We start from the raw sequence: 26,184 nt of genomic DNA, 5'->3' as shown, positions 1-26,184 counted from the left end.
TAGCATTGATTATTAATTATACACCAGTGGTATATAAATTGGTGACATCATGGGCACCTAAGGCTTATTTATACATGTAGAGAGCAAAGGCCAGACTATCACCCTGATCCCACATAAAAGCCAATGTAGCACAAACTGCTGAAAAAAAAAAGTCAATGCTGGACACAATAGAAATGTATCAGAACTCCTAGTGCCTCACAGTCTGCCGAATATGAGGCTTAGCAGGCAAACTGTTCAAGGTTGTTGACCTGGCTTCCAAATTCCTCAGATCTCAATTCGATTGAGCTCCTATTGAATGCGCCTGACAAACAAATCACAAAACCATGGAAGCCTCACCCCACATTCCATAGCACCCAACGGATCAGCCTTTAACTTCCTGGTGCCAGACACCACAGCACACATCCAGAGGTTTCATGCCTGAAAGGCTAGAGCTGTCCCAGTGACACATGGCACAAGGCACACATTAGGCCAATATTGGGCTTAATGTTGCGTGCTTTAATGTTATAGTTAATCTGGGTATAAACTAGCAAATAGTCATTTGCTGAAAACATAGGTAATGCATAACAGGCACATACCTTTCTAAAAAGTTCTTAGTTGTGAAAAAATAGTAGTAACAGTACTGTACCTACAGCAGGCAGTGGTTCTCATTATTTGCAGTGTTTGCTACAAATGCCACAATTTTCTCTTTTGCATTTGCATTTAGTGTGCATGTCTCTAAATATGAAGCAAGTCAACCACAGATGTTCTCACCTTAAATCAAAGTTCACCAATAACAAAGTAGCATCCAATCATCCAGTTCCATATCTTTGATGTTATATTTTAATCTTTTGCTATGTGCTGTCTATCTCACTGTTATTTTTTCTTTTTCATCTACGCACAGTGTTGTATGATAAACACACGTCAGTGGGATTTATCAGGTTAGGAAGGCTGTTTTACAGCATTCATTGAGGATTAAATTAAAGGTAAATTTAAATTAAGAGAAGTAATAGAAAGAGTCACCTACTGTAGCACTGCATTCATTTGGATCAAAGCGTGCACCAAACCGAATAATTTCCTGTATGATTTTGTGCTTACATTAGCCACTATATTACTTCATTAGCTAGTAAGCAATTCCCTTTAAAGGTGTTCACTGGGGTTGAGGTCAGGGCTCTGTGCAGGACACTGGAATAGGTTTGGGCCTCTTAGATCTAGTGAAATAAGCCTGCAATGCTACACAATACAAAAGCATTCTAAGCAATTGTACGCTTCCCACTTTGTGGTAACAGGTTGGGGAAAAACCACTTATGGATACAATATCAAAGGGTCCACATACTTTTCGCCATGTCGTGTGAAGAAATTTACTTTCGAAAAGATCTAAACATTTTTCAAACTTACTATATATATTTTATTTAAAATACCAGCATCACTGCGTAGAGGAAATTGTCTTGTAAATGATTTATGAAAAACTTCAAATTTGACGAATCAGGCTCGGTCTGAGACGGAACCTGGACATTAAGTCAGAAAGATGAGTGTTTTCACAGACTGTTCTGGGATTTATTTTTTATGCATTTTATTGACACTTACTGGTCTGAGTAGCAAAAAAAAAAAGGACCAGAATGGACAATGATGTATGGGTTTTATCCTCCTCCCCACATCACATTCAACATATGTGTCTCACTGTGGCACTAGTCAGAAAAGCTAACCTGAAGTTCCCCTATGAGACTAAACGTAACCACTAGAGGTTCAGCATGAAAAGGTGATGGTTGTAACAGTTCAATCATGTCAGTTGTTTATCCAGACGTTTGTAAGCAAGCAATTTAGCTGGACCTTTTACAAATTTTAATTGAATACCAGAGAACCGTGTTAAAACTGCTCTGAATCACTACAGTGAGTCATGTAACGTGTAATTATATGTGCCTGATGAAACCGGTGATTAGGATGTTAGACGCTGCAGCTCATGGGAAGCTGTTTGGATTAATCGACTGCAGAGCCACACTCTGTTACACGATGAATATTTCAGCACAACACCATTTGTTTCCTTTGTCGAAAATACACATAGTCATGTACTGTTCATTTCCCACCAAATAATCTACAATAGGTACTAAATGGCCATTTGGTTAAACACAAAAGAGAGGTCTCATTTGTTTTCATGGTAGGCAAACAAGTGCAGTACCTTGAAATTACAGGATCTGATGATTAGTTAGCATAACATATTGTAGAATAACTATATGTTAATATACTGTAAGTTACTATCATGACACTGATGGTATTTTATGGGTTTTAAATGTAAAATTGCTGGCAATCATACAAAAAGTATGTTTTACTGTAAAGTGTGTTTCACAAACCCTTTACATTTTCTATTCAGCTTTATCCCTGACTTTAACTTATGAACTTATGAAGTCCGTACATGACATCTAGTTCAGTACATGACATCGGTTCAGTCACGTGACAATCTGTGAATTTGCACACCCATGACATCATTTTGAAAATGGTAGCGTGTCCAGGTAGCACACGTTACGGAACTCAAAGTATAACAAAAAATTTAATATGCCAAAAAATTATCAAAAAAAGAATGAATCTGTTCTGAATGGATTTCTTGAAATAGAGGGAAAATGGCATGTGATGTCTTTAAAACTGTGTTTCATGCAGTCTCTTTGGTTAGTGTTAGATCCCCCGTAGTTTCCTTTTGAAGGAGCAATTGTTCTGGGCTTTAATAGGTTAAGAAGGCAATAAATGGCAGAAAGATCAAATGTAGACTCATACACTACACTGCTGGAATATCTTCATTGTTTAATCTGTTACACAGAGATTAACTCCATCAATGATCCAGTGATAATGATAATTGATAACATTATGAGTGCATATTTAGGTAAGGAAAAAAATCCTAATGTGAATTAAAACACTAATAGGCAAAACAGGAACACAGTCTTGAAGGGTTCACAGCATGAAATAGTTGGAAAATATATTTTCGAAAAAATGTTTAAGAAATATACAGTAGATGAAGACATAGATAATATGACATGATGATGATGAGAATCTTGTAAATATTTAATTGTATTAGCTTAAACACATACACACATACCAGCTCTGCGCAGTGATTGCACTCATTTCATCAGATCAGAGCATCTTTACGAAAGAGGATGGCATTTTCGCCCATCAAAAAATTCAGCTTGTTTCTCCTCTTCCTCTTTAATTAATCAAAGCTTCGGGAGAATTCATAAACCAACAGAACAAAAAGCAAGAGTGAAAGCTGATTCTCAGGAAAGCTTTTATTTATAATAGTGAGAGTGCTTAGGGTGACACATTAACACCACGTGCAAATTTGAAAGCACTGCCAAACCCCTTGTCAGGAGAGAAAAGAAAAAGAAAAAAAATAAACCATGCAAACAACAGATTAAATAATAAAAGACTATTTATAGTCGTACTCTGGAATTTAAAGCTCTCCGTTCCATTATAGCAATTAAGCAATAGGGTGTATAACATGCTATTGAGTGGATCTTGGTGAATGCTCCAAATGGCTCGTTCAGGCTTGATGCTTTTAAACGACACACTTCGCCAAGTCATATTAGTCTAATCAGATTGATGAGTCTGTCTGGAGTGCGGCCACGACAAGGCGGAGCACCCCAACGTGAATTATAACCGAGCATTCACGAGAAACAAATCCGTGCATGTGTATGACACACAGAGCTGCATGATGCCCAGAAGCATTAGATGATAAGCACTAATGAAGGATGAGTTAGACAAACCATTAAGAAATTAAACTGTAAAAATCTTCATAACATCAACCCACGCATTGAAATCACTTATCTACTCAGCTGTAGTGATCAGGTGTTAAAATATTTGACTTCTACGCCGCATCTGTTGTACCGACTATTTTCAATAAGTACGGTCTCGAGAGATAAACATGATGCTCAGATATTTAGTAAGAGATGATCCTACCATGCACAGCTCTGTAGGCGCAGCCGAGACAGGCAGAGTTGGCCACGTCGATGGTGAACACTGGAGCGTTGAACACGTCAGACAGAACCTGTGTCATTGAGAAGAGGTCATGCTGATTATATTCCTGACATGATCTCAGTTACAAAGGTGGAATGCAGATTTTCAAAGATGATGCCACTACGAATGAAACCTAAGCCTCTTATACAGTAACATCCAAGTGGAATTACCGAGTACGCAGACACGCTTGATGTACAAGGCCTTTGGTTACATACTTTTACTATGAGATGCTTTATGTTACATGACACGGTCCTTTTTAGCGCTATATCATAGACTTTTGAATATATAATACTGCGTTTGGAGACGTACAATGCCAGGGAAGAAATGCCTCACAGCTACATAGATTTTCCTGTAGGTTCTTCCAGGTTTCCTCAAGGTTCTCAAGATGCTGGTACAGAAGTTAAATCGGGAAAGCAAATGTGATGACCAGTGATGGACTGGAGTCCTGGCCTGGACAAAGAGCTTTTTAAATGATGAATAAATGAGTTGTATAGATGCACAATTAAATTAGAATTAGCTTCTAACAGCCTCCTTCTTCTAAACATTCATTTTTATGAGGGTTTTTGTGGAAAATACTTGGCACAAGATATAAATGCACACAGACTAGTTGATTAATACATTCAGTAATCACCACTGGTGGCAAGTGGTAAAGAATGCAGACTAAATGCAATTTGTTAGTCTGAACATAATCAGACTAGATAAAGCCGATTCTATATTCAAATGCATTATGCAGATTTAACGAAAAGATTCAGTGGTTAAAAAGCACTTTCAGAGACACAGGTTGCACATCACCATCAGCAAGTCCAAAGTCAGATTAGTGGCATGTGCCAGCTTCAGATATTTAGAAGCTACCGAGGCAAGTCTTAAACACGACTCTTCTCTGTAGGTGTTGATCCTCCATTTCTTATTAAGCTAGAAAACGTTATTACACCAAGCTGTGAGATGAAATGGTATGTAAATAGTGCAGCATGGTGTCTTATAATATAAGGTTTTTTGTCTTTGCTTGTTAACGGTGTAGCCGAAAAAACACTGAAGTTGGAAATCTAATTTGTAGTCTAGGTTTGGCTGTTAATTGACGTGTGGTTTAAGGTAATCTCTGCTGCTGCTGCTTTAAAAAAAAAAGGCAATAACCCAAAACTGTTGACAAATTGGTTTTATTTACAGGTTGACTAGTAAAGAATTTATGGTTCTGCAAGCCCTACATTCTCCTTAGGGTCACAGTGGATCTGTAATATTTGCATACTGTACAGCTATAAGGCAGGAAATACAGTACACCTTGGATTGAGACATCACGCTACCATTTACACATAGATAACAGCCTAAGCTCAGCCTTGAACGTGTCACCCTGATTCTCTGAGATATGTAACTCCATCACGGCGCTGGTATTCAAACGATGCATTTTGTATAGTATGAATTTTAATTCACATTCAAACAGAGTTAAAATGTGCATGCTTAGCAATGGCATGAAGTGCCGTTGGGTATTAATACAGTTTGAAAAAGTCTGCTTGCTGAGAATTTTCTGAAATATACAGGGATCATAGCAGCACCGAGCTTCCACTGTTGAGTCCTTGAGCAAAGCTCTTAACCCCCAACTGCTTAGCTGCTTTTATCCAGTGTAATTGTAAGTCGCTCAGTCAGAGCTATGATGTGCCCATTTTCATTTTCTACTTGTTGCTCACTGGGGTTCAGATTAGGTGATTGCCTTAAACAGCCATTTCTTATAATATATCTAATTTTCTGGCTTCTCTGTTTTTTTACCCCATTATAATCTGATTTTAACCGACATTGACACACAATTTCTAGAATGGAAATGGTGAAATAAAATGTAGACTCTTTGTTGGGTCGCTAGCACTCAAACTCATGATGTAACAATACGCAACTGACCAAAAAAACAACAGGGAAGCCAACTTTCTAACTGAAATAATTGACTAGAAAAATGCATGCAATCACCAGCTGGATTATTTAGTGTTAATAAAAATAGCTTTAAATTAATGTTACACTTGCACACTTCAGTGTAAAGTCCCAATTCAAATTAAAATCATTTTCAAATATTGAGACAAACAGAAAACTGAAACCATGTTTGCTTAATGTGGACATGAACAATGTGTATTAGTGTAAAATATTTTCTTTATGTAATGTGCAAAAAGCTTAAGCCTCATTTAATTATATTAAATTAAGTAATGTAAATTAAATTAGAGAAATGGTAACAAGTTTTTAGGCAAAGTGCATAAAGGTAAAATAAAAAAATCCGGTTGTATTTTTTATGTAACAACCTCAGGAGCCACCTCGTTTCCCCTCTCGTCTATTTCGAACCACTCAGCATTCAGTATACTCATCACCTGCCTTATCATCTGTCCTTATACCTTGAGTAAGATGTTTTTATGCTTGAATGAATAACTCACTGTGTGGCTTAAACTGCTCAGGTTCTGGGACTGGACTGAAGATGGAAACCAAAATCTTACCAAAAACGAATGCCAAAAAAGTCCTTCAGAAAGCGTGGAGAACTAGACTACATTAAAAATACAAGTACTGTAAGTTAGATTCCTTTAAAGAAAAATATAAAATAAATGGGGTTGGCTCAAGATCTTTACCCAAAGCTGTATATGAGGCTGGCTATGAATAAATACATATGCATTAAATCTGTTTTTCATTTTAAGGGTTAATGTAATGTACCTCCATATCATACAAGTTATATACTGATCATCCATAACATTATGACCACCTGCCTAATATTGAGTAGGTCCCCATGTGCCACCATAACAGTGATGCACTGTGTGTTCTGACACCTTTCCATCACAACCAGCATTAACCTTTTCATTCATCTGAGCGACACTAGGTCTTCTATTGGATCAGACTACCCAGGCCAGCCTTCACTCCCCATGTGCATCAGTGAGCCATGGTCATCCATGGCCCCGTCACCCTCACCAGTTTTCCTTCCTTAAATTACTTTTGGTATGTCATGACCACTGCAGGCCAAGAACATCCCACAAGAGCTGCAGTTTTGCAATTGCCTTTGCTGCTTAATACTGTATATCCCACCCATTTCCAGCTACTGTTGTAATGCTACAGTATATTGAAAATATAGCTACTGTGAGAAAGAGCCAAATTGTGATAGCTAGACAACTGGGTTAGAGCAACTCCAAAACTGCAGGTCCTGTGTGTTGTTCGCGGGCTGCAGTAGCCAGGACATACCGAAAGTGATTTAAGGAAGGAAACTCGGTGAACGGGCAACAGGCATGGACAAGGCTCACTCATGCACATGGGGAGTAAAGCCTGGTCTGTGTAGTCCAATGCAATAGAAGTGCTACTGTAACCTACTGTAGGAAAAGTCTAATACTGGTTCCAATAAAAAGGTGTCAGAACACACAGATCATTACTGTTTTGGTGGTAAAAGAGTTGAACCTACTAAATATTTGGTGGGTGGTCATAATGTTATGGCTGGTCAGTCTACAGTATACATGGAATGCTGACATACAGGGGTTTCAACCCAATTCCAAAAAAGTTGGGACAGTATGGAAATTGACAATCAGTAAAGTCTATTCACCTGGCATTTTTTAAACTACTGAAAACACTACAATAACTCATTATTAGAAACTATGCAATTTACTGTTGAAATTATTCATCCTTTTTAAATCTTGTGGCCACAACATAATCCAAAAAGGCTGAGATTTCCCAATGTGTAAAATCATCATATCTGTTAATATAATTTTTTAAGCATTTGGCACTGAAAACACCAACTGGTCAAGTTTAGTCAGTGTGAGATTATACTTCTCAATAAAAACTATTTTTTTTAGAAGCGCAAGAAAACATCTTAACCAAGGGTGCCAATAATTGTGGAGGGCGTTACATTTTGTGTAACCTTATCGCATTGTCTATAGCGCTTTATCCTGTATAACACACTACGGGCAATTTGGGAACACTAATTGGCCTAATCTGAAGATCTTTGGACTTTGGGAGAAAACCGGAGTACCCGGGGGAAACCCACCAAGCATGGGGAAAGCATGCAACTCCATGCACACAGAGATGGGAATCGAGCCTGGCCGGGAATCGAACCCGGACCCTGAAGGTGCAAGTGCAAACCACTACACTGGCATTCAGCAAATTATTCCAAGTAAGTACATAAACTGATGAATTCCTTTCATACTGTGCATTTTACTCCAACTGAATGTGGCTTGTCTTTTATATTAGATTGTCTGTATTGATATAATGTCAAGCAGGCACAAACAAAAGCAAGACGAAATGCTCTACTAACATAATGCATTAGCTGTGCTCCACAAGTCTCCTTCTTGCACTCCAAACCAGGAAACATAAAATACCATTGAATATGCATTAAGCCAAAGAAAAAAATTCTAAAAAATAAATAAATAAAATCAGAACTGCAAACCCAAGCATTCACATCTGTTATTCTCTACCATAAAGACTGACAGAAACACACACTTTTTTTTGTGCTCATTATACCACCACTGTGTGAAACATTTAAAAGAACTCTGTTTAATTTCATGAAAACAAAGCAGTGCTGCGAAGGCCGTACAAAGAGTTTATTCAGAATTCTTTGTGAGGTTATATTAAGCATGCATTCATCAAGCAATTTTCCATTGTTTGTAGTTTTGCTGCTCACCTGAAGTATGTCCTTGTTACACGAGGCCCCTCCTGTTGCCAAGACTCTTGTTCCTTGAACTGCAAGTAAAATATATATATATTAAATTAATGTAAAATGCAAAACAATGCCTCAGGGATACACCATTTGGACAGTTTACTCGTACACACACACACACACACACTATTAAACATTTCATATACTTCGCTGTTTCTTCCATAAGCTGACACGACAACCTTGCTCTAAATTTATAGCACTAAGTGGTCTTAAAGGACATGCACACCCCTGAAGAATATTCAGAGCTCGTGTAATGCTCTGACAGCAGCACAAGTTGCTGGAGTAAATTCCAGCTCTGATTTAGTAAAGGTTTGCGAAGGTGAAAACACATGCAAACATGAGAACACTTTCAAAAATAACACGCGAGCTGCTTTAGTCACAGGGTCTTTGGAGGACTGGGTCTTTCAGATGAGCAAATAAACAGGTCTGGCTGGTTTGGCATATTTAGCTTTATGAATATTCAATTTGGGCTGATTCTACCTAAATGTGCGAAATGCAGGGCAGTGTGGGAATACACACAGATTCATTTTGCATTCACAATGCAATTTAGCATGCGTGAAAGTGTCACTTTGAAAATGGCAATGTTTTTTATATATGTGCAGATATAGTAACTTAGCATTTCAGTACTTTACTGTAGTCGGTATCTTTCTATTTTGTACAGCAGTTTAGAGACGTCATAACTGTTTTAAAATTAGCCTTGATTTACAGTATTATGTCTAAAGATCAAAATATAACCCTGACTAAAGCTTGAAACCAACGAAGAGCAAAGTCGGATTTCTTTTCACGTAACACTTTATTCATTTTAAATCAATATCACACAAGAGGAAGTGCTGTTGTGCTGAATATCAGCACAGCTGTGATGCAGTCATAGGCACGAAAGCATGGCATGACCTCACGTGTGATAATTCTTATACAACAGTTCGACAAACAGGATTTATTTTGGACAGTTAATTTGCCTACATAAATCCTCCAGCAACTGGTGGAACCAGCGCTCAGCCAGAGACCGACAATTAGCATCTGACAATTAGTGTAATGAACAGGGTTGAAAGTACTGTAGTTTTAAATGTATGCAAACGTTAAGGAAAATAAACCATGGAGGTGGTGGACAGTCCTGAAAAATGTACAAAATTTATGTTTCCACTTATTGCACCTTAAAATATTTGCTAATTTCAGGGTTTAAGGGTTGAATAGCATGAAATGGGAAGCTAGTGCGCTAGGGTGTACAAGCCCTTGTTCCACACACTAAGTAGTGCCTTTGATCAGGGGTTAGAGAGGGATTGATTTGAGATTCAGCATTGCGTCATGATATAGTTTGCTTTGTAACTTAACTTTTTCTAAAGTTTGCATTTCAATAAATATCTGCATTTTTATTTGAATAAAAAATTCAGATATTCTATCACCTCTGACTTTGACACACACACACACACACACACAGCAAATAGTACAAACCCCACAATGGCCCTTCTCCCTCTTACGGTGCATTATCATCATCCCTTTCCGTGCAGTATTAAATCTGATAAACGAGTGTAGCCTTGGGGTGCCAATAAGAATGAAGCGCAACCGCGATTGATTTGTTGCCGCGTTCGTGCTCTTTCATTGACCACCAATGACTGATGTACATTAAAGGTCAGGACAGAAAAGAAAAAAAAGCCACCACCATGTAGGAGTTGAGAATAACAGAAAGACAGAACATATACAGTATATAGGACTGTACTGTAAAAATACAACAACAACAAAATAAAAAACGTTTTTTTCCGATATAACAAAAGAAACTGTTGAAGCTATTATACTTTGTTTAAACTTGGTCTAAACATGAATATGCATCAATGTAAGAGCCAGTTTGATGATATACAGTATACTGTAGTTGCAGAGCTGGAAGCCTTGAACATTTGAATATCTCTATTCAGAACGTCTATAAATGTGATTTTTGATTATGAGCAAAAAAGCAGACATCTTTTCTATCCTCAGGCGGTGCACAGTCAATAATCTCTTGGCTATTACTATTGACAAACAGAGCTGTAAAGTAAGCATGGAGCTGCACTGAGCCATTTATTTTTGCCTTTCTCATCTTTAGGAATCGAAGGGAATCTATAAAGTACCACATGTGTGCAGGCTTGTGGAGACATCAAATTCATTCAATGGATTGCAATACTAAAACTCTTTATATGTAAGACTGTGGCATTACACAGAGTAGATTATTATACGCAAATATATTTAATCAATTAAAGCACCTCCTATTCTTTGCTTTATTTGATCTTTCATTTAATGTGCTGGTGTATAAAATGTATCAGCACCCAATCCCCTGTAGACCTGGGATGCTTTTCTTGGCAAGCATGATGGGTAATCAATTTGTCTTTGAGTAATTAATTTTTTATTAATTGATTATAACTATTACACTTTATCTCAATTCCACTTTATATGGGAACAATCTGTAACTCGGACAAAGCTGACCAGTTTATAAAAAACCGACAAGACAGCTGTCGGTACAGTACAGTTTGAGGAGGACAGTTTTCATTTATGGGAGCTTACAGCTGTCTATCTAAACAGCTTTCTAAAAAAGAAACAATATTCTCTAGGCTCAGTTACAGGGAGCAATATGCATAAAATACATACACAGGACAACAGCTTCAGTTAATATTACATCAAACACCAGAATAAAGGACAATTAGATGTCAATCAGTTTGGCCAAAGCATGGTTGTCCTTATTATACAGGTTCGTTTGAGTATTTCAAAAGCTGTTGATTTGCATCTGAAACATGAACGGTATTGAAAACAATAAATATCTAGTGAGCATCAGTTCTGCATGTGGAAAGACAACAAAAGACAACAAACCTTGTTGAGGAAAGACAACAAAGCGGAAAACAAAACTTGTTGGAGCTGACAGAAAGGCTTTGGTAACTCGAATAACCACTCTTTACTAGCGTGGTGAGCAGAAATGTACCAAAACAGCTTGTTAACTCTAGAGGTGGAAGAGCTACAACATCAGAAGACCACATGAAGTTGCAGTCCTGTCAGTCAAGAACACAAATCTCTGAAGGCTACAGTGGACACAAACTCCCTAACAAATTACCTATCTCTGAATGAAGTGGTCAGTTAGTCATGTCCAATTCCTCCCACATTAAGGCTACTACTACTACTACTACTCTATCACGTGTTTCCTCCAAACCACGTGACACCAGCCGACCGCATATTTTCGAACTGCTCGCTCACGCACCATTGGGGGCGCCATAACACACTCAGAGAACAGCACTGTCCGCTCCTCCCGCTCCCACTTGCTCACGGATGCGGTTTAAGAGCCGTAATTAATGTGGGAGCACCAAGTACCTCTCATCCCTCCCCTCTGAGAGCTCGGCCAATCAGCTCTCTCTAGACCTCCAGCTGCGGGAGGTTACAGCATCACCCGGGAATCAAACTCGCGTTCTCCACTGCGCCACTCGGCGGCCCCTGCTACGCTTTGTTTACGCTAAGATGTACTTCTTTTGTCGTCAACCAAATACATTCGGTAATTGGAGAGTGAATCACAGATGAGAAATCGAATAAGTAGATCGGATAAAGATTAGGTTTTGTCCTAAAATGAGTCCAGTGTGTTAAAATTCACTTATACTAGTTTAGCGCTGTTATTTCTGTGGTGAAAAAACTAATCCCAGTAAAAATATTCATCTATTGGTGCAGGTGTGTTTTCATTGAGCAAGTAGCTTATTAGTATCTTATCTTACAGTAGATTATTGAATCCAGCACATAACTGTTCATAACATCAATTTTACACAACACAAGTTCTGACCAAAGTACAGGCAAAATCTTTATTTTATTTAAATAGACGTACAGTACTGTATATGTTTTATAGTGTTTTTGTAGGTGGCAACCCGTGCCTGGGAGGCATTTTAGCACAGAACACTGGGCTCTCAGTTCGGGTATTTTACACACCCTCACCTCGGACTGCTGCTGATATGTTTGTTCTGATAACGTTTGTTCTGTGATTTATCTCATAGCAGCGCTTAACATTACTGCATCTTATTAGTGCCACGGTTTCGGAAAATATGAGACAAACTGGTTTAAAATTTCCCGCAGGAAAAATAAACATACATTGATCTGTCCATTCATCTCTGAAGGTTAAGTTTTCATAGTCTACTTCCACTGTTTTTAGGATCAAGTCATGCTGTGTCATGCTTTCCTTTCTGTTTCTTGAGAACTGTAGCACCTTAAGGTGCATTACTGTCATTTCTGCATACTCTGTCTATACAAGGTAAACTATCCTGTTGATTAGCTCTGTTGTAGTGATGCGCGGGTCAGGTATTTTTCCAACCCGCGGGTCCTGCTTTTATAAAATTATTTGGCCCGCCCCTGCCCGCCCTGCACCACTGTATCTATTTTTACAACCCGCCCCTCCCCGCGACCATTAAATAGACATACAAGGCATTGTAATTTAAATGAACACAGCCTTTATTTCAGCCTGAAAGTGCTTGAAAACATCGCCCTGTAAACTGGCAACAACATATGATTATGAATATGAACGATAAATCAGGTCATATTAATAACAAGATAATGATACACATTTTAAACATTTACAAAGCAGCGTTTGTAATCTAGGCTAAACTATTTTTTTTTTATTACATGGAAATATTCATTTAGCGTTTTTACGTTTGCTGTGCAAAAAAAGAATACTAAAACATTAGATTTAGCAGCCTGACCTTTTTTTCTTTTAATGATGTAAATTCCCGACCTCAATTTCTCCCGCACCTCGTCTTCCATCTGCACTTTTATTTCTTTGTTTTTGTTGTGACTGGCAGCGGTAGCTGCTTGGCGCTTTCGTGAATTGTCACGTGATGTAACCTTATCAAAGAACTAAATAAAATATGAAAATAGATATTCCCAAATATTTATTATATGCCATAGGAAATTGCACGCAACATACATGGATTTTTTTAATTTAATTTTGTTTTTAATGACCCGCCCCAACCCGCCCCGCAAATAAAGTAACAATTTCTTTACCAGCCCCAACCCGACCCGCGGGTTACCCGCAGGGTCCGCTAGTTACCAGACAACCCGCGCATCACTACTCTGTTAAGTGATGTATATTGTCACATGTGACGTCTTGTGCCGGATAGTCAGAGGGAAAAAAAGGGCTTTTCTTAACGTCACAAAAAAAAAAACACGATGCAAAAGCAGGAGTAGAATCAAAGGAAAGTGTAAGAGGAGAAAGCACTTCGGGAGGAGAGCAGCACACACGCTCCTATTCCGTCTTCTCACACGTCTCTCCAGCGCATGCACCAAGGGCGGGGTAACACTCCTTAAAAAGGCAACAGACATACATGCATACATGCAATGGTATATAACGTTGTAGTGACCGGTACACACACCCAACTGGAGGAAAAAAAGCACTAAATTGGGAGACAAAAAAATGCTAGACACTGTGACATAATCTGGCACACAATTGCTCATAACTTCACCTTTACTCAACGTTTTAATTTCATTTATGACACGTTTAATTTCAGGCAAATACCCAAAGTTTTATTAACTTCTGTTCAGCCAGTTTTGCATCATGCTGTGATAAAATTCAGGCTGGGCGGGCAGCCATACAGACAGAAATTCTTCTGAGACTGGTTTCTGGTTCTCCATTGTATAAAACGTAAAGATATTATTGAAAGTGCAGGCTAAAGCTTTCTACAAAACCTTTGTACAGGCAAAACCTCTCTTTTATTTATATAGATTAAGGGGCCCTACTGAGAACATGTCTTATACGTCCCACAGCTTTTAAGATCTTTCAAAACAGACTGACTGTGTTAATATCCTGAAAGAGACAGTAAGGCCAAATGAGGGATTTACTGAACACGCTTACTGTAGAATGGTTGTGAAATCTCCTGCTCGTGTTTTTTTTTACACCTCTACTTAAACAGTTCTATTTCTGCCAGATTTCAGGTCGGAAAGCCAAGTGCACTCTCCCACACAGAAAACAGAAATGAACAGGGGAAAGAAAAAAAAAAACGAGGCAGTTAGTCAGGCTATGAAAATTCTGTTATTCTTATTTACTTCCTTCTACTTTAGGTGAGAACAAATACCAGGTGAGTGTGTTTGTAGTAGTGTATGCCTCTCTCATACATGTGAAAAATACCAACAATAGAACAAATGCTACACTGCCAGGTGAATGCATTGTTATTATGACTGAACGCTGTATCATTGATTAGAGCAAAGACATTGACAATAATAGAATACAGAAGCAGAGAAAAAAAAAACAGGAGCAGATGTAAATATAACGTTAATCCTTGCCGCCTGCCTGACTTGGAACCAGGTTTGTCTATGCAGCACAACAGATTAACTGACTTTTGCAAATGCGTATCCTATTTCAACTAAATCACAACACAATATAATGTGTGTCAATAAAAAAGTCAGTCTTTGCTAAAAATGCACAACAATCTTAAATACAGGCTTGGAGTCTCATTGACCGTCTACTGTTGTTAGAATCACCAATAAAAAACATCTTTAAGAACTAATTATTTCTGTATGTAAAATGATTTTTATTTAGTCAACTTTGCCATGGTTTCATCACACTGAATTTCTATATTTATAAATAGTAATAATTATTCAGTGCATAAGATGGAAGCATTTTAGCAATGATATTTTATATAAAACCTCTACTAGAAATTATTCTATAGACGCAATTATAGCATGGTACAGTACAGGTTTCTGAGTGACACCACTATCATCCTACAGTATATCCTATCATCCATGCCATTGCCTAGGAATGCATGAGCAACAGTTTAAATAGATGTAAGCGGCATCATGGGTATCAGAGAAGGCATGTGTTAGCCTACGCCGTTTCTGGTTGCTGACGGGGGAATGGCAATCGTAATTTGACTGCAGCATTAAACTAGATTCCTGAACTAACCAAAAATGTGGCTAAATCTCTAGAGCCTTATTTATTTAAATCAGTTTCAGTGGAGATCAATGGATAATTGCACCTGAAAACTGTAGACTTGCACCTCTAAAGATCTGTTGCTATAAAATTTTTATTTATTTTTTAAAGTCGTATTAGAGGTCCAATCCCAAACAGCTTCCTCGGGTGAGAGAGGTGGGCCCCTGATAGTGGTGGCGTGGGTGGTGTTTTTGGTGCATAAACTGAAAACTGTCCCATAGATAAACTTCTTTACAATTTATTACTTGGTCTCATTCTTAATATGCAAATCAGATTTTTGCAAAATAAAAGCTGTTTTAGATTTTTTGGTGCATCTTTGTCAAAACGCTCAGGATATTTTAGACCTTAAACAAGTTGTGATTTGTAAATAATATTGCCACCATATGCAAATCAGTTTAATTTGCTCGAATAGCTATGATGCAATTACAATAAATTATATTATACATTCTTAATATAATGTATAATATAATTTATTGTAATTGCGCCATCATTTTATATTTGATTTTTTATTACCCAATAAAAAAAATTATGATCTGGTCTAAAAAACAAAATAAATGAAAATGACCCGATGGAATGTGACTTAGCATCATCCAGCAATGACATTTCCTCTGTATGGATGGGATGGCAGGGTTACAGCAAATGTATTACCGAGAATATCCTGAAAACATTTTTAAATATTAAAGACAACTGTTACATTGCAACTACTTTTACAGTTTACATCATTCTAGAAAATTGCCACAGCTTTGTCAGCTAGCATGAGTGTGTGTATCAGCATGAGATAACCAGGGACACTGACACTGTCAACACACTCAATTGATAAAAATGATAAAAAATGGTAATTTAGTCAGGTTTTTATTGTTATGGTATGCAGTTGTTCTCGAGAACATTTTGTATGTTTAATCATCTCATTGCTTTCATGATTGTCCGGATTAATCTTAATGATTATGGCAGTACTGAAGTTTTGACAGTCATGCAAATATAGCTCAGACATCTGCCCGTGTGTGGATGTGGATGCTTGAGAATGAAAGGGAGAGGGCATGAGAGAGAGAGAGAGAGAGAGAGATGGAGAGAGGCCACACACTCGTTCCTGAGTAAGTGGCCAGCACAGATCAAAGAGCACAGTGAATAATTTACAGCAACAGCAGGACTGCAGGGAGAATCAATGTCCCTTAACTAAGAGATGGATTTACAGCACATATGCCCCATCAGGGGGGTGAAGAAACAAGCTGGGGGGAAAAAAAAAGCAGAGGATATGAGGAGTGATGGCACTTTTGTATTTTTAATCATCACTGATACCATCATAATGGGTCGTTCTCAATCAGTGTCCCATGCTGATACAGCCGAAGTAATAAAACATGTTTAATATATGGTACGGTGTGTCAAAAACAATGCTACTTTCTGAAAGATGGACAATTCTCTCTAAGCCTTGTTTATGGAATAATTTATAAAGCGTACACCATATAACACTTATGAGTGAATCCTCAGCCACAGAGTACATTATTAATAGCCATCAATAGACAGCAGTGAGCAATAGTTTTAGCAAAAATGCTCCCGTCAGAGTCCAGCTGACCTTCAGCAGAGAGATTTCAGCTTGCTGCCACCCCCAGATAAAAACCCTGCAGCAAGGCAAAATGTCAAATCACCCTGAGCATAAATCAATAGACAAACTGCTAGTATGGAAAAGGGAAAAAAAACCTTTACTAACATGCCTTTTGCTGGCAGCATTTTGGAGAAAAATAATCCCCTGATTGCTGGTCAGTTGGTTTATTATTCAGCATAGGACGAAAAAAAAAATTCACTGCAAGCTGATAAATATGAAACAGTCTTGGGTATAAACTACTGTATAGCACAGAGCACCGGGCACCTCAGGAGTTTTTATGAGGAATAGATGTGACATGAATGAGATTTCATTTCCATACATTCTTATGCCTGTGTGATATTGATTTCCTACTTCAACATTCTGATTAATGATTTAGTTCTCAAAAACCAGCCCCCTAAAATAGGTCAACGTATTTTATGGGTTCAGATGTACTGTCACCCTTCATGAGAATAAACCTAATAAAATCTAATAATTAATTTAAAAAATGGGATCAGTGATTTATCTTTCGTTCCAGTGAGAATTAATTTTGGTAGATTTTTTTTTTTTGGTAGAATAGTTTTATCTTAAAAAATAAGTGGGTCAAACTGAATGACATGACAAATGAACTATTTTACTCACTCACTCTGAGGATAAATTCTATACCACTTTATCCTGTATTCAGGGTCGCAGGGACCTGGAGCCTATCCTAGGAGACTTAGGGCATGAGGCGGGGTACACCCTGGACAGGCTGCCAATCCATCGCAGACGAACTAATTTAAATGAGAGAAAATAAATTCTCTCTCTTGAAAATCATTTCTTAATCTATAAACATGGGACTGTAGACATGTAAAATCCCTTCATCTTCATCTTCTATTGCTTATCCTGGACAGGATCTCAGGAGACTTTGGACACGAGGTGTGGACACCCTGGACAGGGTACCAATCCATCACAGGGCACACACACAAGGGGAAATTTGGGAACACCAATTAACCTAATCTGCATGTCTTTGAACTATGGAAACCAAAGTACCTGGAAGAAACCCACTAAGCACAGGAAGAAAACATGCAAACACCATGCAGAAAAAAACAAGGAGGGAATCGAACCCTTGGCCCTGGGACCCAAAGATAACAGTGCTAACCACTATGCCACTTGGGATTGAGAGGTCCAATACTCAGCCACCAGTGATGTCCAGCCACCAGTGGTGGCTCAGTCGGTTATGGCTGTGGGTTACTGGGTTACTGATCGGAAGGTCGGGGATTCGAGCCCCAGCATCGCCAAGTTGCCACTGTTAAGCCCCTGAGCAAGGCCCTTAACCCTATATGCTCCAGGGGCGCTGTAAGCTGGCTGACCCTGCGCTCTGACCCCAGTTTCCTAATTGGGATATGCGAAGAAGACATTTCACTGTGCTGTAAAGTACATGTGACAAATAATTGAAAATTATTTTTTATTCTTATTCTTCTTAACACCTAGAAAATGTATTGTAATGTTTTACCTTTAGACAGTTTGTCTTGTGTCATTCATTAACTCAAGTAGTTTTCCTCTTCAGCAATTTTGGCTCAATTTCAGCGACAACATTAAATGTTAATTTCCTTATAAAATCACAGGAAATTGCCAATAAATAATTCTCCCCAAACACAATAGCTATCGACTGCAGGGCGTTAAAGGTCAACACATGCTTCCTCTAAAACATAACCGAAAGAAGGACAGCTTAATTCTCTGGTGTCCTTCTGACTGACAGAGGACAGAGGAACGGCATCACTCCCCCCCAGAAAGCAGGGCCAATTACACTGTCTCACGCACATATAAATGTGGCATTGCTGAAATTTTGACTCGTATCCTAAAGACAGGGTGAACACTTTACTGACACACTACTTGGGAGTAGGAAATCATTTTCTTCTCATTAAATGAAACCCATTGGACATATGGGTTCAAAATGAGCTTGCAATGTACTGAAGGCATGGTATATAATTTAAAACAGAACAAAAACTGAATCATCATGTATCAGCAGCATATAAAAATGAATTGAATAAGAAAGCGAAGAACAATTCTGAAATAATATGCATTGATGGCCTCTAATCGCGTTGACAGGCCGTGATTTTATGCATGTCTGCTTTGTCTGTGTCAATCAAACTTAAATAAGCAAGAAGTTTCTGCAAAGATTTTTTTTTTCAGTCAAGTTAATTTCTGGAAATCTTGCCAATGCTGTTCTAATTTCGGAGAGATTTTCCCAAGTTGCTGACGACGAGCTGCTGACCGGCTTTACATTTCGGAGAAGATGTGAGGCGGAGAAGGTGTGATTGCATTTTAAACAGCTCCGGCAGCAGCAGGGACAAACCGCAAACAGGTTGGGTAGCACTCAGGGCAATCTCTCTGAGACTGGGAGAGAATTCTTGTCTCTCAGCACCTGATCACACTTTAATTAAAGTGTGTGTTTCGCCGGCTGTCTGCCTGCAAGCTTCCCTACCTGTAAAGTAATAACCCTCGCTGTGATTTCTGCTTCGACATAATAGGGGAGGGAAAAATGAACAAAATAACAACACGAAAAGGTAAAAGCTAATGAGTGTGTGAATTTTTTTTTTTTATACATGTGAAAAAAAATTGTGGCACTAAAACTACTATTGACTAATAATAATGCTCGCTTGATGAAAAGAAATAAAGAAATGAAGGTCACTTCATTCAGAGCCTTAGCAGAGCTTTGAGTTGTGGAATTAGCCTGAATTCCTCTAAGAACCCAGTGACTCAAACTTTAGAGCTTGTATATACGTGCAATGATAAAGAGGATAATGGACCCACAAAGCTATATAAAGTGAGATGGATTGATAGTGGAGAGAAATGAGGAGGAAAGAAGAAAAGGAGGAGGAAGAAAAAAAGGACTTCTGGAGAAAGGCGACAGATTACATACAGTATGTGACGTCGAGCAGGAGATTGAGAAAACTTACTAATCCTATAACCCAACTTTTCGGCATGCACCCTCTTTGCCAGGAACTGTCCTTCAACCAGGGCTCGAATTTCCACCTCCGGGGTGAAGGCAGATACCTGTGCAGGACCAGAACACAAAGGCAGGCTTTAAGGATGGATACAGGGCTGATTCTTGCTTCCACAAAGATCACTTTCATTGCCCCGGTGTTCCCACAGAGAATCTCTACAGCAGCAGTGACCCCAGCTCACACCATGAGGCATCTCTAAATCCTGCTTTTTAGCACCACCTGTTTTTACTGATCCAAGGGCAGTTTTTAGACTTGTTTGAAAATGGGTGGGATTACACACAGAGGAGTGGATGGCAGTCTCAGATCAGTGGAGAAAGGGCAACTTGTAGCCTGAGACAGATAATCTCAGCAGTTCATAGAAAGTACAAGGGTAACATTAGTAGAGATGAACAGAGGCTACTAATGGAAGCTTGAAAAAAAAAATAAAAAATCTTCGAGAAAGATAAGTAAAAGCACCTCGCATAAACAATGATAAATCAGGAATTAACACATCTCTTTAAATATGATTTTAAATGATGAATTTCTTTAGAATTAAAGATCCGTTATTAAATTAAGCAATAAATCAGTCGGTGCACACATTGCAGTGATTCTATTAACTCCAAAACTTTTTTTGATTTTATCAAACAGCAACAAAAACAACAAGTATATATGCAATGTATCATTAAAACCAGGAGCGTTAGGTCAAACCAGGACTTATGATAAAAGGGAAGGCTTCAAGGACAGGACAATGATGAGTCTCTTAGCTGCAGTAAAACACTTGAACGCTGCAAATATTTTATAAATCTCAGAGCCCACTGCAGACGTTCCAGTGAATATTTAGCGACTTGAAAATCGACCAATAACTTGTCGCCAACTTGTGGAAGAGACACATACTGTATGTCTATTGGAACTGCACAATCAATTATTCACCAGCCCCACTTGCACATTACAGGAACTCAGTTTGGAGTTATTGCCACATCCTGCGTACAGTCCTGTCCTACAGACCTCGCTCCAAGACATTTCCACATGTATGCCTGATTCAAGGAGTTCCTGAGAGGCTAGCATTTCAGACGTTAAGCAACGGTAAGCAAGCAGTCAGAAGCTTGGGCGTACTGTGAAAGCTTTCTACCTTGATGGTCCAGGCACTAGTGCACTAACGTATTAGGGGAGTGTATATGAAAACATAAAGGTAATTCTTTTCTCTAATAACTGTATTTCATATATGGCCCTATCAAAAGTCCCAGTTTACCTTGAACACTATACAACCAAATCCTTCCATTCGGTACCATTTTATTAACAATCATTTAGGTAGTTTGTATTTTCCAGTTAATGATTAAAATCTTCATACTTGTACTTAAACTCAGTCATTAAAGGAGTTCCTGGGAGGCCAGCATTTCAAACGCGAATCAGGGCGTTTTGATCATGGCTGTGTCATACTGAGAAAACCTTTTACCTTGATGGGATCCACCTAAGCGTTTTCTTAAATGCTTAACAGAATTAGTAAACTTTCAGTAAAACCTTCATTTCTTAACCTTTAAAGTTACGGAAAATCTTAACAAATGTTCCGGTGAGTTCTAGTTCTATTTTTAAAACGCAACAGCTATAACTATATAACTAAATCCCAGTTTGTTCAGTGCACACTGGTAATCTGTGTCATATTATCATGTCAGTGAAGATGTTGACTGACATGCTTGCCACAGGATGCGTACAGCCTCTTTACTACAGTATATCTGCAGACATAGATGGTGGCACAGCAGGTGCATCAGTGCCACTTCTTGGCAGCTCACACTCCCTGCTGACACTTTTCTTTTGAAGGAGTTTCACCCAGGTATGCTCAGATATGGCTTCCTATCGGTTGAGGAGCACTCCTTGCCGTCACTGGGGAAACAAGATCCTGTGCCAGATCCTCTAGCCACACTTTGGAGCCAATCTTGTACCTGACTGTGTATGTTCTTTCAGTAATGTATGCCTTGTAGCATCCTACAGACAAGAAAAAGATAATAAGCCTCCACCACCTTTTTTTTTTCTAAGGATTCTGGGAGTGATCGCTTCCAACCCATCTGTTGCAGCAAATTCACACCTTTTATAGCTTTTGGTAGTTGAAAGGGCATGATGACAATACATCCTCCTTCTCTTTATTAACCCTGATCTCGGTTGGATCATAGTAATCAGACACTATCATGACATCCTTGGTGTCCTCCTAAACACAGAAAGGAAGGCCATCCTTTTAAATCAGTTTAAATTTATGTTAGCCCATGGAAGCTTTTTCCACAAGCATCTAGTACAAGGCTTTTCATGTCCTCAAAATAGACTGATGAGATCTATAGCAATGTCTAGATAAATCCAGATAGCACTGGCTTTGAAGGAAACTAAACTGAAGTAGCCATTTCTGTTGTCCGCAATAAAATCTACTTGCAGCTAGCTGGAGAACATCCATAGTGACCAGTGAAAGTTTTCATTTCCTTTACTGGTTCAGGTTTCTACTTGTTGCTGGATGACGTTTCGCTCCTGAGAATTGCCTAGCAGCTTTTGCTCGTGGTCACAGGTATGTCATGACCTGTTTCTGAATCTTATCGTGCTACCAAAAAATATACATTTCCAACAAGGCATTTCACCTTCTCCACATGCATTTCAGCAAATCGCAATACAGTTTATGAGTCATTTGTCTTAACACAGTTTAACTGATTTAAACCTGAAACACTAATAAGGATTTAATTAATGTAATGTGCATCTATATTGTATTTATCAAGTTTTTTTTATTTTTACAATAGCTTCTTACTCAAATGCATCTTTGTTTCTGTCTGATAGGAGCTATAGGGATTTGTGACATACTAACTCATATACTGACAAGAGGCATTGTCCTGCTATTTCACGTTGGTTTTTACATTTCATGTCATGAACATTGCACGATGAGTCCTAGTCCAGTGTTCCCTCCGATTCTCAACAATCTAGCTAGTTTAAAATCTACAAAGAGCATGCCATGTTAAAGTATAGCAACATTGTGCAAACTGAGCCCAGTGTAATAAACTGAGCTCAATTTCTGCTCATTTAACTGCCTGTAATCACACAAGGAACAGGAGCTTATTAGCCATTTTTAGGGTCATGACTTCTGCTAGTGAAGCTCGGCAAGATCAGATCCATTTTATTGTCAGCATTTTTAATTTATAACAGCAGGAGATCTTATTACAAATTAGAAAAGTCTTGGCTTTCAATATGCTGATGCATAATTAATAAATATCTGTAATAAAAGTTATACGTATATAAATGTGTAAATGTGTTAATTAGACAAATCAGTTTTTCTAGAAGTAGATGAAGAAAATCTCAATCTTCCTTTCACAATTTAAAAAGGTTTGGAATGCTACTTACTATTATCACACAAACACTGAAAAAAAAATCTATAAATATAGAATAAATCCTACATTTACACAGTTTTGAAGAAGTGACCTTTGGTGTAGTTAGATAAAAAGCGAGCAGATGGCTAATTCTGACTGGTATACAGTATATTAATATTCAACTTGATGTCGTTTGTAACAAATGTAAACATGCCCGGCTTAAATTAATAAGACAAAATGACAGAACAGCTAATTATCAAACTAAATTATCCTTTAATGTTTATTATGTATAGCAACCATTATAGTGTCACGCCATGCCAACAAGCCCCCCTGCCATGCCTATATGACAGGATAATATTTAAATAGTTCTAATTATTCTACCTACCAGGGCAGTCACCAAGTTCCTAAAAGGGAGGTTGGCAGTTCAAGAATTTTAGATGTACTGTATATGTGACAAATAAAAGCTTAACAGCTTAATTTTAAAGCTTAACTTTAACTTAACTTTGATATATTGTAAAAATTCTAAGGTGTTGTAATGTGGTTACACTTTAATACCAAATAACACAACATTGCACTACCTTTTCACATTTTGTTTTATGTAAAAACTTTTCTTGGTTTATGTTAAACCTAAGTAACCTAAAACTATAATTTTAGAATAAAAAAAAAGTAAAAAAAAAAAAAAAAAAAGTGCTGCTGAAAATAAAATTACAAGTTAAAGAGCTTGGTCTATCCAAATCAGCACTCATCTGTAGTACAATTATGGAAATTACCAAGCTAATATCTTACACCATGCAAGAAATAAATAGACCCAGATTTTAGCGCATACATGCAAAAGCTCTATCATCCTTTTGCCACCATGCCGGAAACATTTTCTAGGGGAAACATCGCATAATATGATTTAATATAACAACACTGTTAACCTTTAAAGCTACTTACGTTTCTATCATGCTGATCAAATCTGTAAATCCCAACCGCTGAAGGTGTGATCTCCACTGCATCAAAATAAATTCCTGAAATGTGACAAAAAAACAAAAAAAAAAGCACAGCATGAGAATGTAACTGATTGGACCTAATTCATTTATCACCATTTATTCACAGCATGGCCCCTGTGGGACTGTGGCATCGCTCTGCAGGGCATGACCACGTCTGGACAAAATGTTCTTAATTAAATCAGTGAATGATGTGCGAAGCAAGCATGTTTATCAAATTACTCATAGGATGCGCTTATAATGACTGATGTTTATAATCAGTTAAACAAATTATGTGGAAGGGCAGGCACCTATGTTTCCATTGTTCCCTGTGGGGCTGGACCTCAGGGCAGTGGAGAAATCTTCCCATGATCCTCTAGCACACTCATTACGGATCCTTTCTCTAGTCAGAGAACCATTTTTATAGCTAAAAAGAAGAAACAGGTGATGGGTTAGACCTGAGGCTGTCTATAGATCTATAGGAGACATGCACTTATATCAACCAACTTTCTCTATTTTGCAAAGAAGAATGGGCTCTGTAAAAAAAAGTTTCACTCTGTAGATGTGCAAAGCTAGTAGAGACATACCCCAAAAGTCATGTGGCTGAAAAGTTGGTCCTACAACATATTCACTTGGTGTTGGAGAGGTGTGTGTGTATATATATTTTGTTATACATGTTTATCATGTCTGCATAATTATGTAGTGTACAAAATAATTCAGTATTTCCATATATAGGCCTAACTTAAAGATTCATAAATAAATAACATTACAGGAGAATATATGCGTGGCTGTAAAGAAAAAAATATAGTACAAGACAGACAAGTCTTCAGATGGAAACAAAAAACCTCATTTACGCTCCTGGAATTTGCATAAAAATATAAAGGAGCGAGTGTGACAAAGTTACCAGAAGAACTCATATTCTCCAGCAAGCTCAGTAAAACCTAACAGCTGTTTTTTTTTAAACTGCAAAAATCTGTGTCCAAAACTCCTGATTTTAAGCTCTTTATAGAAGTTTCTTTTATGCAAAAATGTTTTTAAAAGCATCTTTTGCTTATGCCATATTTTTGTATATGCCCAAGACTTTTGCACAGTACTAAAAGTAAAAAAGTTATTAGTTTTAGGTATGTCTTGTACTATATGGTTTTTTTCTTTACAGTCATGCTTATATTCTCCTGTATTGTTATAGTATGTTATTTATTTATTATTTTTTAAGTTATATATGGAAATACTGAATGATTTTGTACATAATTATGCAGACATGATAAACATATAGAACAAAATTGGTACAGCATATAATATGGTGCCTAAGACCACACAAACATACACACATGCATATACACATACATGCTCTAAAGTTTAGGATCACTTGTTTTTGTATGGTGATTTATTTTCTACATTCTACAACAATACTGGGGATTTTAAAACTATGAAATAACATATGGAATTAGGTAATTATGTAACAACAAAAACAGTCAGTTGTTATTTTAAGACTCAGGTAAGCCTTTCTGAAATAGTTCTTGCAAGAACAGTATTGTCAAGTGCACCTTAGATTTGTGCTGTCATAAAGGCTTTACAGATCATAAGTAGCAGATGCACCTCAACATTAACTGGAGGAGATTATTGCATATTTTGGATGCCTTTAGCGTTTCTTTACAATGTAGAAAGAAATTAAAATCAGGAACAATGAACCCACGGTCAGACAGCAGAGCGTCTACAGCGATGGTTCATCCACTGAGCGAATGAAACCCTGAATCAGACTGTGATGCTTCAACAGTGACAGCACATACATGTATGACAGGC

At 37.9% G+C, this 26,184-nt stretch overlaps 1 protein-coding gene across 3 annotated transcripts in view; it reads right to left on the bottom strand.

The window, feature by feature from the left end:
• The window catches only part of xylb (xylulokinase homolog (H. influenzae)), a 58,245-nt gene that overhangs the window by 16,030 nt on the left and 16,031 nt on the right, over positions 1–26,184 (bottom strand). Inside the window, exons 13-17 of one of the 3 annotated variants that reach the window (XM_053493740.1) lie at positions 24,696–24,811; positions 24,353–24,426; positions 20,058–20,154; positions 8,594–8,652; positions 3,919–4,006 (exon numbers count right to left, since the gene is read on the bottom strand). In XM_053493740.1, coding sequence (XP_053349715.1) covers positions 3,919–4,006; positions 8,594–8,652; positions 20,058–20,154; positions 24,353–24,426; positions 24,696–24,811 — 434 coding nt within the window. Of the gene's footprint in view, positions 1–3,918; positions 4,007–8,593; positions 8,653–16,852; positions 17,156–20,057; positions 20,155–24,352; positions 24,427–24,695; positions 24,812–26,184 lie in introns of those variants that run through there. The other 2 variants (XR_008357881.1, XM_053493741.1) reach the window with 2 other exon arrangements.

This window comes from Clarias gariepinus, chromosome 4, assembly GCF_024256425.1.
Source record: "Clarias gariepinus isolate MV-2021 ecotype Netherlands chromosome 4, CGAR_prim_01v2, whole genome shotgun sequence".
NCBI lineage: Eukaryota > Metazoa > Chordata > Actinopteri > Siluriformes > Clariidae > Clarias > Clarias gariepinus.
This window is presented reverse-complemented; position numbering and strand designations above follow the sequence as displayed.